This window comes from Aulostomus chinensis, chromosome 11, assembly GCF_037954235.1.
Source record: "Aulostomus chinensis isolate RoL2024-O1b breed Wild chromosome 11, RoL_Achi_v1.0, whole genome shotgun sequence".
Classification (NCBI taxonomy): Eukaryota; Metazoa; Chordata; class Actinopteri; order Syngnathiformes; family Aulostomidae; genus Aulostomus; species Aulostomus chinensis.
In genome coordinates, this window is record NC_141330.1 from 8,284,700 (window position 1) to 8,299,046 (window position 14,347).

The 14,347-nt window shown below is 40.9% G+C and overlaps 1 protein-coding gene across 1 annotated transcript in view; it reads right to left on the reverse strand.

Moving 5' to 3' along the window:
• The window catches only part of tmem145 (transmembrane protein 145), a 42,161-nt gene that overhangs the window by 18,838 nt on the left and 8,976 nt on the right, over positions 1-14,347 (reverse strand). The window contains exons 2-5 of the mRNA XM_086218089.1: positions 10,090-10,164; positions 9,404-9,481; positions 6,707-6,793; positions 4,793-4,894 (exon numbers count right to left, since the gene is read on the reverse strand). Coding sequence (XP_086074215.1) covers positions 4,793-4,894; positions 6,707-6,793; positions 9,404-9,481; positions 10,090-10,164 — 342 coding nt within the window. The remainder of the gene's footprint in view (positions 1-4,792; positions 4,895-6,706; positions 6,794-9,403; positions 9,482-10,089; positions 10,165-14,347) is intronic.

Consider the following 14,347-nt stretch of genomic DNA (forward strand, 5'->3'; position numbering starts at 1 on the left):
CGGGACAAATATGAAGTCGCTGGACAGGTTGGGTCGTTGTTGTCAGGTAGTTAAAGCCATTCTTGACCTTTGATAGACTTTACTGATACATCACACTGTGAACCACCGTTGAAGTCTTGAACACTTTGTGCTCCCCTGAGCAACAGATAAGGACTTTTGAGAGTCCCCGAGCATGTGGATCTGACCTCTGCGGTGTCACAGTTGAGGGCATCTCATTTGAGAGCTGCAGTAAGACAAGTCAGGTACACTGGACACCTGGAACCTACACCCACGCCTGATTGTTTAACAAGTCGTTCCAAAACCCTGAGTTGTAAAATCTTCCAGGACCATTCAGAAGATTTTACCAACTGGCTGGGTGGACTTGCTCCAATGTGGTGAGGTTGACCCCTGATGTCTCAGAGCTTTTAAATCCTCCCGAAGTGTTTGACAGGGTCAAGGTTGGAGAGGCGTGCAAGCCAGAGGCCACAAAATTATTTATGATATTGACAAACGATTCAATCCTTTTCTCAAATGAGAGCTTTAGCCACCTCTTCTGATGTGAGAGGAAACTCAACATCTTGTCCTCTGAAGAAGCATGATGGGAAAATTAATGATTCTTTTTTTAGTCAAAGCAAATCAGTTTGTAATCCAGAAGGTAACACTGATAATCTTTTCACAATACAAACAAATAAAATGCGCATCCCTGTATTTGCATTTTTATTTTCTCTCAATAAAATAAAGTTACCCTGTCAGACGTTTCCAATGTTGAGGTAAGCATCTGTAAAAGTAATTCCAAATTTCATTCACATTTTTCTGTGTTTCAGATGTTTTCATCTGGTCATCTGAGTGACGGGACTCCTTAAGAACTACACACACACCTCCAGCTACAAATGGTTGACACAAAGCAGTAACTTAGACTGTAGGACTAAACTGAGGGCTAAAAAGGACTTGGGGTGTGTAAGAACATTTCACAAAGAGTTCCAGCATTGGAAGGTAGCACTAAAACCTCTTGACTCTGTTCTACATTCTTTAATATGATCTGATGTGATCTTGGATTTCTACAACCTCTCTCGATGGAGGATGTGAAGTGAAGGTGATGAAATATTGAGTGGACTTTGATTTATGTTTTGAGTACTTATCATTTCACATTGAAGGGTGCTTATGGAATAGTTATGAGTCACTACAACATCAAGTCCATTTGTCACTGCTGGTTTGGATGTTTATCATAACTTGGATCTATATCTAATGTTTGATATTAAGTGGAGTGAAATGTGTGAGGCATCAGGAGACAATCTGGCTGGTGTCTCCGGTACATTACAGCTCAGTGGAGTGCACTTTCTCCAATTAAAGCTATAGTACCTAAACTCTTTATACTTCTCAGTATCACCATACTCAAGCACTAGAACAACCTGATGGGTCACTAAATCCTTCTTTGACCAAACGAGTAGCAGGCATGACACATTTACAGTCCAACATTCCATCAAAGTGCGGTCAACAGTCCAAGATTTTAACATCTTCACCAAAACATCCCCACCCCTCCCACACTGATTCCAATGTTCTGCCAAGACTGTATCAGCCTTCCTGGAACTCTTGCTTTTCTACTCCCACCTCAAAGATTCCCTCATACAGTACTTTCCAAAGGGTGCGAGGGTGTTTAAGTACACAGAGATAAGGTCACAGATGAAGGATAGCATGGAAGTTTACATGTGTATGGAGAGCAGCTGAGACAGCTACTTTTGGTTAGCCCTCTGCTATCTATCTTGAATAATCGAATCGTACGAGCCCTAATCTGGACATTATGAATGTTATGAAGCTGAGTGGATTAAGCTGTGTTAGCAAGTCCTTTTGGAGAGATTGTGTGATTTTAAAAACAGTGTACCCATTATGTATAGCCATATTGACTATGCACAGTGGAGACTGTGGAAGAAAGTCAAGCAGAAGTTTGTATATGGCACAGGAAAGGGTGTACACCTCATTTTATCCAAATGTTACAGCTATCAACGGGACCAGGTTAGCTCCCGTCAATGCTAGCTTGAAGCACAGATAAAGTGCTTCCTGCTTGGCCCTGCTACTTGCTGGACAGCTGCAGAGTCATCAGTCCGGGACCACCCTTCACTGATGTTTCGCTTCCATAATGCTGGAACACCTCACGGTCGTGGAGCAGCAGTAGAGACATCTCAGGACCCACCCCGGCAGCTCTCAAAGCTACAATACTATTTCTTTACTTTTTACTATTAAATGTTTCACCTTTGACCAGTTGTTTTTTTGCCAAACTGTTTCAGTAAGAGCAGTAGTCTCTAGTAAAGCAGACACGGTAACCCCCCTCTTGTATTTCAGTGCATCGAGTCCTTCTAAACAAAAAAAACAGACGCTGCGTTTTCACGTTTTATCTGCAAAGGTGCCATCTTGATGACCATCAACAGCCGCTCTAATTTCAGTGCATCTTGGTTCCCTACGGAGGTCATTGTGTTCCATTAACAGCAGTCCTGCTTGTGATAAGAAGTTGATTAAAGCTAATCAAAGTTTTCCATTTCCTAACATCTGTTTGAGAAACCAGGAGGATAATCACCACATAAACTAACCCTCTGACAACTGCCTCACTCCTCGCCTTTTCAGTTTCTAATCAGTTCAACTAATGTTACCAATTAGGATACTGGGACAAAAAAATAGAAATAAACACAATATGTTTCTGCAAACTGCATGAGTTAAGCTTTTAATTTAAAAAAAAAAGTAAAATACAGATTAATTACAAACAAATGCATCTATGTTAGGGAAGAAGAGTCCTCTTTCTAGGAGTTGTAGTGAATTTAGGTTCCTCTCATAATTGACTTCATCCTTCATCCTGACTGCCAGGGGTCTCCTGCGCTGTAATTTCTGATGACCTGAATTTTATTTATAATAACGTTCTCATCCCCCCGTGAAGAGGTAATGATTATTTGCAGCCTTGAGGTTTCCACTCAATCGCCTGTATGTTAAATAATGATCAACCTCACATTTTAGCGGGTCTACATCTGGGGATTGTGAGTTATGAAGGCTTAGGAGCTGATATGGATTTAGACCTCTGCAGCACAGGTGGAAAGCACATGAAAGGAAAGGAGGATAAAAACAACAACAAAGGGAAGAGAATATGTGGTAGCAGATAACTGTGAAGGTGCTTAGAGAAAATGCATGGACTGAGCGAGAGGCAAGGAAGAAATGAAACTGGTGAGATGGCAAGAGGGAGAGATGGGATGGCAGAAGATGAGTAAAAACACAATGAGATACAGGCTGACAGAGAGGAGCACTAAATATGAATTGGCGTGGAGTGTGTAACAGCATGGTGACAGAGTTGAAAGAGAGCCGGACATAGCCAAAGATTGTGAGCGACGAGGTAGGAAAGACAGATAGGTGTGAAAGAAAAAGGCAGGCGTGAAGGCGAGCAGCAAGAGACAGGCAGTGGAAATTGCCTGCTGGGCGCGGCGTGCATACGTCCCCAGGATGGAGGCAAGCTTTTCTACTTGAGTCCAACAGCATAAAGCTGCATGTTTGTCAGCGGACTCTGGCGTGACACTAAACCAAACTCCGCCGCAAGCATCTGTTGTAATCACGTCCCTCCTCAGCTGACTGTACACAAACAAACCAACAAGCCGAAAAAATGCTCTTGCTCACTCACGACGACACACAGGGTCACCACTCGTTGCCTGCAGGACTGTAAGTGTAGCACACAAGTACTAAATGCAGGAATGTGAAAGTAAACCTTGAGTACTTGATGAGCGCTATACTGTATGCAGGATCACATGCAAGACTACATGAGTAGCTAACTACATGCAGGACTATCTAATTGCTGCATGCAGGACTAAATACGTACTACATGCAGAACTACATTTGAGAAATATGTGGGTATTACGCGAGTACTACAAGGGTACTCCATGAGCTTTTTAACAAGTTAACACTCAGAAGTAGACAGGTTTACACAGGGACACACCAACACATTCAGCAGAAATCTTGCTTATTCTCTGTTTTCTCTCAGCCACAAATATAAAGAACACATCACACTTGGAACACGCACACGCGCGCGCACACACACACACACACACATCTGGGATCATCCTTGACAAAAGCCCTCGGTGTGGGAGTATGCATCATCACCGAGCCATCATTACACAAGCTGATGGTTTCTTCACCCAACGATCCAGACTCACAGCAACAAGCTCACTGCAGCTATCAGTTTGCTGTTTTTCTTCCTGCACAACCAAGTCCTATTATTAAATGACACAATGCTTAAAAGTCCTTGAGGCGAACTAATCAATAAGCAGAAAGTCTGATATTAAGAGTGGCTGCACTTTGCTGTACAGGGAGTTGTGCCATTCTTTGCAGTTTTGTGCCTATTTAGATTATATCTAGAGTTTGAAATGTAGCCTGGTGCAAAAAGCTCAAATGGAAAAGCACAAACAGTCACAGAAATTATGCTCGGGTTGTTTTAATATTTAAAAGTAGCCTTAAAACATCCAGCGTTTCACGGAGCCATCCTCGGGGCGGGCTCAGTAACTGGCTTCTCTTTCAACACTGCTGCTTAAACCCAAAATCTGTTTTCTTGTTTGACTATATAAATGTAATAAGATGCTTTTAATTGTTAAAATAAGTCATTTGGGTTTTAAAGAGGCAAAACTTCAATGATGCTGTGATGCTTAATCAACCCCCCTAAGGAGCGATGATGAGAGCAGTAGAAAACAAAACTACATTCATAGTGTTATAAGTCTGTGCGATAATGTGGTGCGTTACCGTGGAAACCACCCGTAGAGAGGAATAGCGAGGGAGGTCAGAGGTCACTTACCCCACATTTGCTGAGAGCAATGTACCACCATCTCTCTCTCACCGAGCGGAAACTCCGGCCGCCCACACAACTCAGAACTTCCTCGTTCCCATCTCCCTCCACCTGGGAGACATATGAGAAGGCAGGAGACGATGCTGTTATCCAAATAGGAGGCACATTTTACCGCAGAGACAGCGAATTAGTTTTAGATATGAAGATAGAAACATATTTCACACCCCAAGATAGCCTGTAATATGGTAACAAGATCCACTAACAACAGTCACACTGGCAGTCACACTTCCTAATATGATAAGCAAACAAGCTACTTTTAGAGAAAAGACAAAGGGGGTGTTTTAAGGGTGGTACCAGGACAATATAAATAGTTCATAAATATTTGTTTATATGTATCTGTCTGTCTGACAGGAATGCATCATCATCATCAGAGAAAATGTGTGAATCAATAAAAACACATTCCAGGCCATTAGCTCCCCTTCCCTCTCTGATGTGTCTGTTTATTTTTGTTTTCTTTTTCTTTTTTTCTTTTTTTTGGCAAATCTCGGGGCCTTCTCTGCACAACAAAAGAATATGTCATGGGAAAGATGAAACTGAGTTCAGCCATCTGGGGATGAAAAGGAATAAAGTCATATTGTGTATTACACATTAATATCACCACAATGTGAGGTCAAAGGTTGGTTTCTTTTTAGGAACACTGCACTGGATTGTGGGGGATTCTGTGTTTTGTGCAGGAGCACTGTGGCTTCTTGTCATCGACAACATTGTATTTCTGAGTGTGTGTGTATGTGTGTGTGTGTGTGCGCGCGCCAGATGTTTGTTTTGCATAACTAGACGACATCACCCTGCTACAGTTGAAAAACACAAGCTTGTTTGTATTGTCGTAAGCTAATCATAACTGCGATGGTGGGGCTAACAGGATTTAACAATGGTGCTTCTGCAAAATACCATCAGGGTTACACCAAGCTGTACACAGGAAAATTGTAACATATATGTTGTGTGTCTTCACAACTATTCATAGAATAAGCAAACAGACCAGCCTCATTCTACAATCCAGGCTATCTTCAGGGTATAGTGTAGGCTGCGACTCACTAGCTAGCCTAGGTAGCTCTGAGTTTGCTGTTGATGCAGAGTTTGTTAACCAAAACAACAATGTTCTTCATGTAAACCAAACTAGGTTTCACGAGTGTTGTAAGACCATACTTGTCACAGTAGATGTGTTTCCGACAAAATTTCTTTCACACATTTTGATACGGCGAATTAGAAAATATTGTTTGAAATGACAAAATGTACAAAAAAAACATTTTTTATGTTCCAAGTGTTTTGTTGTTGTTTTTTTGCTTTTTCCATCAGTTATTTCCTAAAACTACTGACAGATGACATCACCTTTCAGAGTTCAGATGTACCAAACCAATCTTCCAATCCTACATTCCAAGGACCTGCAGAGAATTTATTCTGACCTGTTCAAAAATTCAATTCCAAGAAATGAAGTGGTAAGTGGTTTTGATTCTGACAGTAGAGTTCAGCTAATTACTGTAATACGCTTTGATGGGAGCGTGTGTGTGTGTGTGTGTGTGTGTGTGTGTGTGTATGTGTACTTGGTTTGGTTATCTTTTGGAGATCTTTTCGGGTATAAACACTACCTGATCAGGACCCCTACTCCTCATGCGGACCAAAGACCGGTCCTAATGCGGCAGAACTTAATTTATGAACACCTGGTCAAAGTTAGACTGAAGGTGTAAATTGCAGTTAGCTTGAGGTTGAGGTTAGGCATGAATTGGTTAGGGTTAGGATTAAGATTAGGGCTTGGGTTAGGATATTCACATGAATGGAAGTCAATGGAACGTCCTAATAAGGTTAGCTATGCAAACCTGTGTGTGTGTGTGTGTGTGTGTGTGTGTGTATCTGCGTGTATTTTCTTACCACACAGCCGGACCAGGTGTAGCGTGTGGTGAGGTTGATGACCTGGTTGTTCTCGGGCCTCAGCACTGCTTCCTTCTGGTAGCAGTTCTGACGGGAGCAGACACAGATGAATCAGAAGCAGGACAACACCGAGTAAACATTTTAAAAAAGTCACGTTTGTTGTACTTGTCTCTTTTTATTTCCGTAAATTTCACTTCGATACTTTCAATTAGCTCCAAGGTCATGCACAAACGTGTGATAGTCGGCTCTGGTTAATTCTTTTTCCACCCTAAAAGTGTACAGTGTTCTTATTTGAAATGTAATTAAAATTGTGGCTGCATTGCTTTCTGGTCTAATGAAGCTGCTGTAAGCAGAATTTAGATTTGTATTTGGTCTCCGGATTGATTTCACCCTGTTAGCCTGCTGAGTATTAGTGCAACCTGGTGAGTCGAGCAGGCATGCATTCCTCTGAGCAGAGAAAGTCACACCAGAATCTTTTTTAGAGCTGAGAAATGTTGTGATGTTTGTAGCTGTACTGGAAATATCTCATGTCACATCTGCAGTATGTGTCAGAGGAACACTCCACCGAATAACAACCTGGCCCAAGAAAACTGTCAGTGTTGTTCTTTTATCTTGCTGAGCTAACCTGATTTAGCATAGGAAGATATACATCAGATGCTGTATGTTGATAAAATAAGAATGGGAAGGTTAAGTGTGGCTGCACAATGGGTGAGAGGAATATAAACATTGTCTAGAAAAGATAGTTGCATAAATACATGCATTATCCATTGTTCAATGGCTGCAAAAGCAATTTAATGTTGCTACATCATGTTTTATCTATAGACCTAGCTGATATATACAAGAATACAACCTTGTTTAGGTGTTAATGCGATTGCTGGGGGACCAGGGTTACTGACCTTAGCTGTAAAATGTTATTCGTAGAGAGAAAATAAAATATAGTGCTATTCGTAGCACCTAGGCTAATGTATCAGCAGATGTTGGGCATTTTTGCTACTTTATCCGACAGCTGAATTTTATATTGACCCATTTTTGCTCAAGTCTCTTCTTTGCTCATCATCCGTGGTTTATGGTGAGGAATTGGGTAAATGAGATTTAAGTGCTTTACCAAATGTATTTGACATAACAAAAAAAACATTTGTCTTTCAACGTCACAATGCTTTCATGTGTTTTATGTGATTATCATAGAAGCTTGTTTTTGCACAGATAATATCTTTGATCGGCCACACAGTTGTACAAGTGTCAGCATATACGGTCTATAGATGGTACAAAAAAAATGCACTACAGAGCTGTGACAAGCTATTCGACTGAGAAACACCACTTTCACACCATGAAGTTACACAAGAATTCAAGAAAATACAGAACATCCCAGTTTTCCACCAGCACTTAAATGCACCATGCATTTGTGGGTCTGTCTGACACTGGGAACGTGAAAAGAGTGACAAAACTCCACAGACAAATGTAACCTGATTTGCATCTGTCAGGAAGTCTGACATTTAACAATCTGTACATGAACACAAAAGAATGTCACACATATTTGCAGACTTTAGTAGGACGGGAAGCTTCTCAACAGCTTACATGATCAGATCTGGAAAGTTAAAAATATCTGCGCATAAAATTTTAATATTCATTCATTCTGTGGCGTGTAAATGTAAAAACTTGGGTTTGAGTTGTTTAGTGTATACTGGAACACATACTTGTGAGTTCCCAAAATTTGTTCACTGTTTTAAATCTTATTTTTCATTTGACAATCATGTAAAACACGTTTGGGACCGCTGTGGTATTATTTTTATTTTTATATCTATTTTCTCTCTATGGTTGTTAAATTTACATTGAATAGACAGTGGAAGGAAGAATCAGCCGTGATTCTCCAAATATAGGCATCACTGTAACTGCCTGCTAATTATAGAAAGTGACTAATTTTCTAATGTTTTGTCTTTATGCTCCAGGAAATTGGATTTAATATAAAACAATAGTCATTAAGCTAATGTTTGACTCTTCATATATCTTTTAATCCGCCATTATTTTGAGCGGAGCAGCGGGAAGATGAAATTGTTATATTTTGTCCTATGCGGTTCAGCCAATGCAAATGTAAATACACTCAAATTAATCTGCTAAGCAATTTATCTATTTAATTAACAATTAAATGTGCTTAAGTGCAAGACCAAATAAATTCTATCTAAATGGTTGTATTGTTGGTTTTCCAGCAGAAAATAGACATTTTAAGGGAGTAGCTACAACCTATCCCCTGCATTTATCAATGTTGATATAATCTCCAAAAAGACAAGGTCATATGATGTTCACATTCTGGACATACTGAATATCACATGTAAACATGGTGAATTTGTAAAAGTAACGTTCTTCATTCCCTAAAACACTTGGAAAGCCCATTAATCATCCATTTATTGTTGTTTTCCTCATCACTGTTGATGAGGAAAGACAAAAGACTCCAGCACATCGGCCCGAAATCTGCCGATATAGAGGCGATATCATTGGGCATCCTTGGTTTGGAGTCTTGAATCTTGAGATTGCTTGTGACCAAAAAGCCTCCAAAATGAAAAAAAAAAAAAAAAAAAAAATTCCTAAAAGGTCAGAGCAGCACAAGTGAGGTGAGGATTAAAAAAAATGTGAATTAGTGAGAAGAGCTTGTTAAATAATGTCTTGTCAAAATCCATCATGCAGCTGGTGTCAGTTTCTCACCTTTTCGGGCCTCTTGTACACAGCTGGCCACTGAGAACTGTCATCAAAGTAGAGCAATATGTTCTGACAGCAGCGAGACTGCACAGAGGAGAGACGGAGAGACAGAGAGAGAAATAAAAGCAGAGAGATAAGTAGAAAGCAGGTGTGGGATGTGTAGAGATCAGAGAGGAGGCAGTGAGACAGCTGGAGATTTAAATGACAAAAACTGTTTCCAGAGTCTGCAGGCTAAAACAGCAAAGCAAGGGATGAGTAAATGAGAAGGGAAGGGGAAAAAAAGACAGAAAGAGAGAGCAGAGAGACCGGGGAGGAGGAGGAAGAAGGGGATAGGGGGAAAAAAGAGGCCGCGGTTGGTGCATCAGGAAGAGCCGCAGGAAGAAGGAGAGAACAGACGAGGGAAGGAACGATGGCATCGGTTTGGATGAGGTAAGAGGAAGTAAAAAGAGAGAACTACGAGGAAAGGGAGTGAAATAAATTAAAAAACCATGTAAACCACTTATGCTACCAAAGAAGAAAGTGTGGGCAGGCTGTGGGAAAATGAAAGAAAACAATCAATGCAGCAAATGCAAGTTAAAGAGACACATAGACACACACACACACACACACACACACACACACACACACACACACACACACACACACACACACACACACACACACCTCCACGCCAGTCTGGCAAATCCTCCTACCTTTGGATAGCGGAACCGGAAGTCCAGACGTCCAAAGTCTGTGAGGAAGCAGAAGCGAGTGAGGAAAACCCAATCCTGACGTCGAGGAGAAGAGATGGAGAGAAAAACAAGTGAATAAACAGCCAACAATAACACGGCCATATCACGGTGATAACCAGGTAGTAACGGCTTGTTGTTCTGGTAGTGAACTGATTTGTCCAACAGTCCTAACGCAGATGCACGTGTATATTGGAACACATCGACTGTCCTCCAACTGTGATATTGCTTCATGGATTTTTCTTTTAAATAACACGAACTGTGATACCAATTCTTTACAGTCTACATGAGTGGTAAAAAAGCGAATAATTAGTTTTATTTCACACTACATGATTTCTAAAATGTTTTAATTACTTTCACTTGGTTGTATCTCGTCTCTCATGACCATGCAGGAACAATATGATGAATATTGATTTTTCATACCAAGGCAGGCAGTGGTCGCTACTTAAAATCAGCCCCGTTCTGCTGTGAAACCACAAACCATTATGCAGATGATGAGTCAAGATTGAAGCGGTTACATAAACCACTTTAATATGTTTTAATAATTTTTCAGTTTAGAAAGTGACTGTTTTCTCATTTCTGTTGTCTAGAAAGGAACCAAAACCACACTAGAAGTGAAGACACGTCCGGCAGACGCTTGACCCCCTGACGCACCTCACATTAACCTGGCTTGTTTGGCTCGACCAGCCTCAACGACCAGCTTATCACTGTAACCACGATGACAAGGGCTGTCTAACAAAGTCGGACGACATGAATATCTGAACAACATCCTTTGCCCCTCCATCTACTTGCTGCTGACAGGTGACCTGTTTGACCTGTTGATGCTGCTGTAGGAAGCTCAGACAGTTTATCCTCTGGGCGCCACAAATATTGGTTTGACTACATAAGAAGCCTTCCAGTGTTTGTTGAAATATTTCAATCTTAGCAAAAGTAGTGGACCGACAAAAAAAAAAAAAAAAAAAAGAAACACCCAAGACCAACTAAACCAACTCTGCTGAACCAACAGTCATGCTGCTAGCAAAGCTAAGAAGACGAGGAGAGAGCAAAGATACAGAAGTATGGGAAGCTGCGCCGGGGGGGCTGTAGCAAAGACAGGTTTGGGTAGAAGAGAGAAAGAAGTAATACCAGGAGTTTAAACTTCTCAAGAGGGCTGAGGGAGAGGGCATGGGGTGGCTAAGCACATTAATAAAAGAGAGAAAGGTGGAGAGAAGGAAAAAAACGTATATATATTCCTGATATTATTCATCTGTAAGCTTGGCAGCGTGAGAGGAGATGATAGTGCTGATGGTGTTCTTCACTGAGCTTACATAAGGCACTGCAGCATCAGTCACTGCTGCCCTATATATACTTTATATATTCCACACAGCTGTGAGCGTGCACACACACACACACACACACACAGATGATATGGATCATAGTGTCAAACACAGGACTAATACCACATCACTTACTGCTTACACACACTTTTCCCTGTCTGGGTGCCTGCCCAGGCTGAAGAGGAGGTGAAGAGCCAGAATGAGACGTCAAACCTTCGAAGACTAACAGCTTATTTTTCTAAATTAGCAACAGGTTAAATTAAAAAGTAGCTGTATTTAGGCAGACTACACTTGAGCGAGTAAATTGGGAACCCTATGGAACATTTACTAGGGGTAAATAAATAATATTTAGCCAGTGGTGGCATTTGAAAATAATAAGGATCTTCCTTTCATACACATTAATTCTACATAAATGCTGTGTAATGACATCTAAGTCGTCATAAAATCTTTCAAGCTAGGGGTTGGGCACAATTAATCGATGAATGGTTATCAATCATTGCAAATTTTGTCAATGGCTTGAAATTTTGTGTAATGTTGTGTATTGTAATTCCACGACAGTGTGTGGGAGCGATATTTGGTATTTTGCAAGTTTCAGCACACAGAGGAGGAAACGGAGATACTGACTAGCTGCCGCTGCTCACACGAAGGGGTCAAGGCGAAGTTTGGCGTGGGAACACGAGTATCGTGTTGTTGTTTTTTTAACTTTCAAGACTATATAGAAAACCCGCAACAATAATTTAAAAGAAAACACAACAATGTGTCTCAACCGTTTTCAGTGAGTCATTATGGAAGTAAAGTTTATTTAAATGGCATTTTCACAGACAGAGGTTGACTAATTTGCAGTTCGTTAATGTTGTCTCAACTACAAGCGCTTGACCTGAATGAATCAACAAATTCCATTGCTTTGTCACAAAGAAAGGAAGTTGAATTCAAAATCTCAGGTTTTAGGTTAATTAACCTGTGGCTGAGAGAAAGGACTTCAGATGAACTAATTAAAGAAAACACTGGCAGCTGTGTGTGTTTTAGTGTTGGTACCGGGGTCACAACTGGCTCAGTAAGACAGAAAGCATCTGGATATGAAACCTTTTCAGCAGCCACTTCTCTGATAATAACTTTGTGTAAGACCACTCCAAATTATAAATGCTCTGCTTTATAATGAATTTATACGAATATAATCAGAATCATTCATTTTTTCATTTTGCAGAGCGGTCAAGGCAGTTTTTAACAGCAAGAAAACACCAAGTGATACAAAAGCAAAAATCCCAGATGAGATCAACTCTAAAATCGTATTATGATATCATATTGATGGATCTCCAACTTCTGCTTCCCCAAAGATTGGCTTTACTCCTCAAACTTTAAAAAGAAGCGATCTAAAGCTACAACTTCATGCATTTTCTTCCGACTCATCCACACATGAAGCAGTTGTACAGTACAACTCAGCCTCCTGGAGGACTCCAGCACAGCTCTCCTCTTCCTTGTTAAAACCAGCCTTAAGGTTGGTTGTTATGAACTCTTGATCTCTAACCAACCAAAAAAACTCCCCATGCACCATTATAGTGTAATTACCTCTCTCCCTGCGTTCTGGCTACATAAACAAGCCCTGTAATTTCTGTGCTGAGAAATAAAGTGCAGCCAGAGTAGCGTAGCGTGGCCAACATCTCTGCCTCCATATATCACCGCAAACAAAACCGCAGCCATATTTCAGCTCCTGCCAGCCAGCTTCAGCCCCCCTGGAGCCTCTGGCTTATAATTCATGGCAAACTCCAAAAGTCAGTGAAGCCCCGAGTCTCACTCCCAACCCTGTGTGTTGCCCCAGGTGACGCTTAAGGCTGTAACCATGGCAACCGGGGTAGCAGACAGAGGCACTGACCCAGAGGTGAATCCCAGGAGAGCAGAATGGAGTGGTCAGGTTGGGAGGGGGGAGGGGAGGGGTATCATTTCACCTGCCATGTGCTAAGGAGGTGAAAGACACCCTAAAAACACAGTACCTACAGTCAGTATGGTCTTAAATACATACCCCCATACTCACATACTTACACACAGACACACATACACACACCAACAGAAGAACAGCATGTCTTAGTTTACAGCTGCCATGGGAACATCAAAAGGCCAAGTAATTCATTCACAACACACACGCATGCACGCACACGCGCGCGCGCACACACACACACACACACACACACAAACACATAAACACTTTCATTTTGCCCTGCTCGTGTACATTTGTCCTTCAGATTACCTGCTCAATAACCCAGCAGTAATACAGCGTTTTAATTAGAGAAGATAATTAATTCCATCTAGCTATATGAGACAATTCTTTGAAACTCAGACCACACACACACGCACACACACGCACACACACACACACACACACACACACACACACACACACACACACACACACACACTCTGACTCACTCTCTCACTGATGATGAATCCTGAGCATTTGGAAAATAATTTCTGCAAAGTTTTAATTGAAAATTAATTAGTAGCTCTGGATGATAAAGCACTTCTATCAAATGTTCATTATGAATGTCTTGCAGACCTTTTAGTTTACAAAATACCTATAAACAACCATGCAAAAACCTAAATCCTGTGACTACTTTGGCAGATATATACTAGGATTTAAGGTAAATGGTAGTTTTTGCATTTCATTCTGCTGCAGACGCAAAGCTTCATTAAAATATAACACAATTTAGCTCCTGTGACTCGGAAATTGCAGCATGTTGCATTTTCAATATCCATATATTCGATTAATAATGAAGCCACAGATGCACAGAAGTCGCCAAACTGTGTAAACCAGAACAAAGCGTTGTTAATGTGATTCTGGAAAATCTCAATTCGAAACAATAGACATAAAAAGGCTGTTTTCACAGCTTCCCCAATTCTATTACATTTATTTC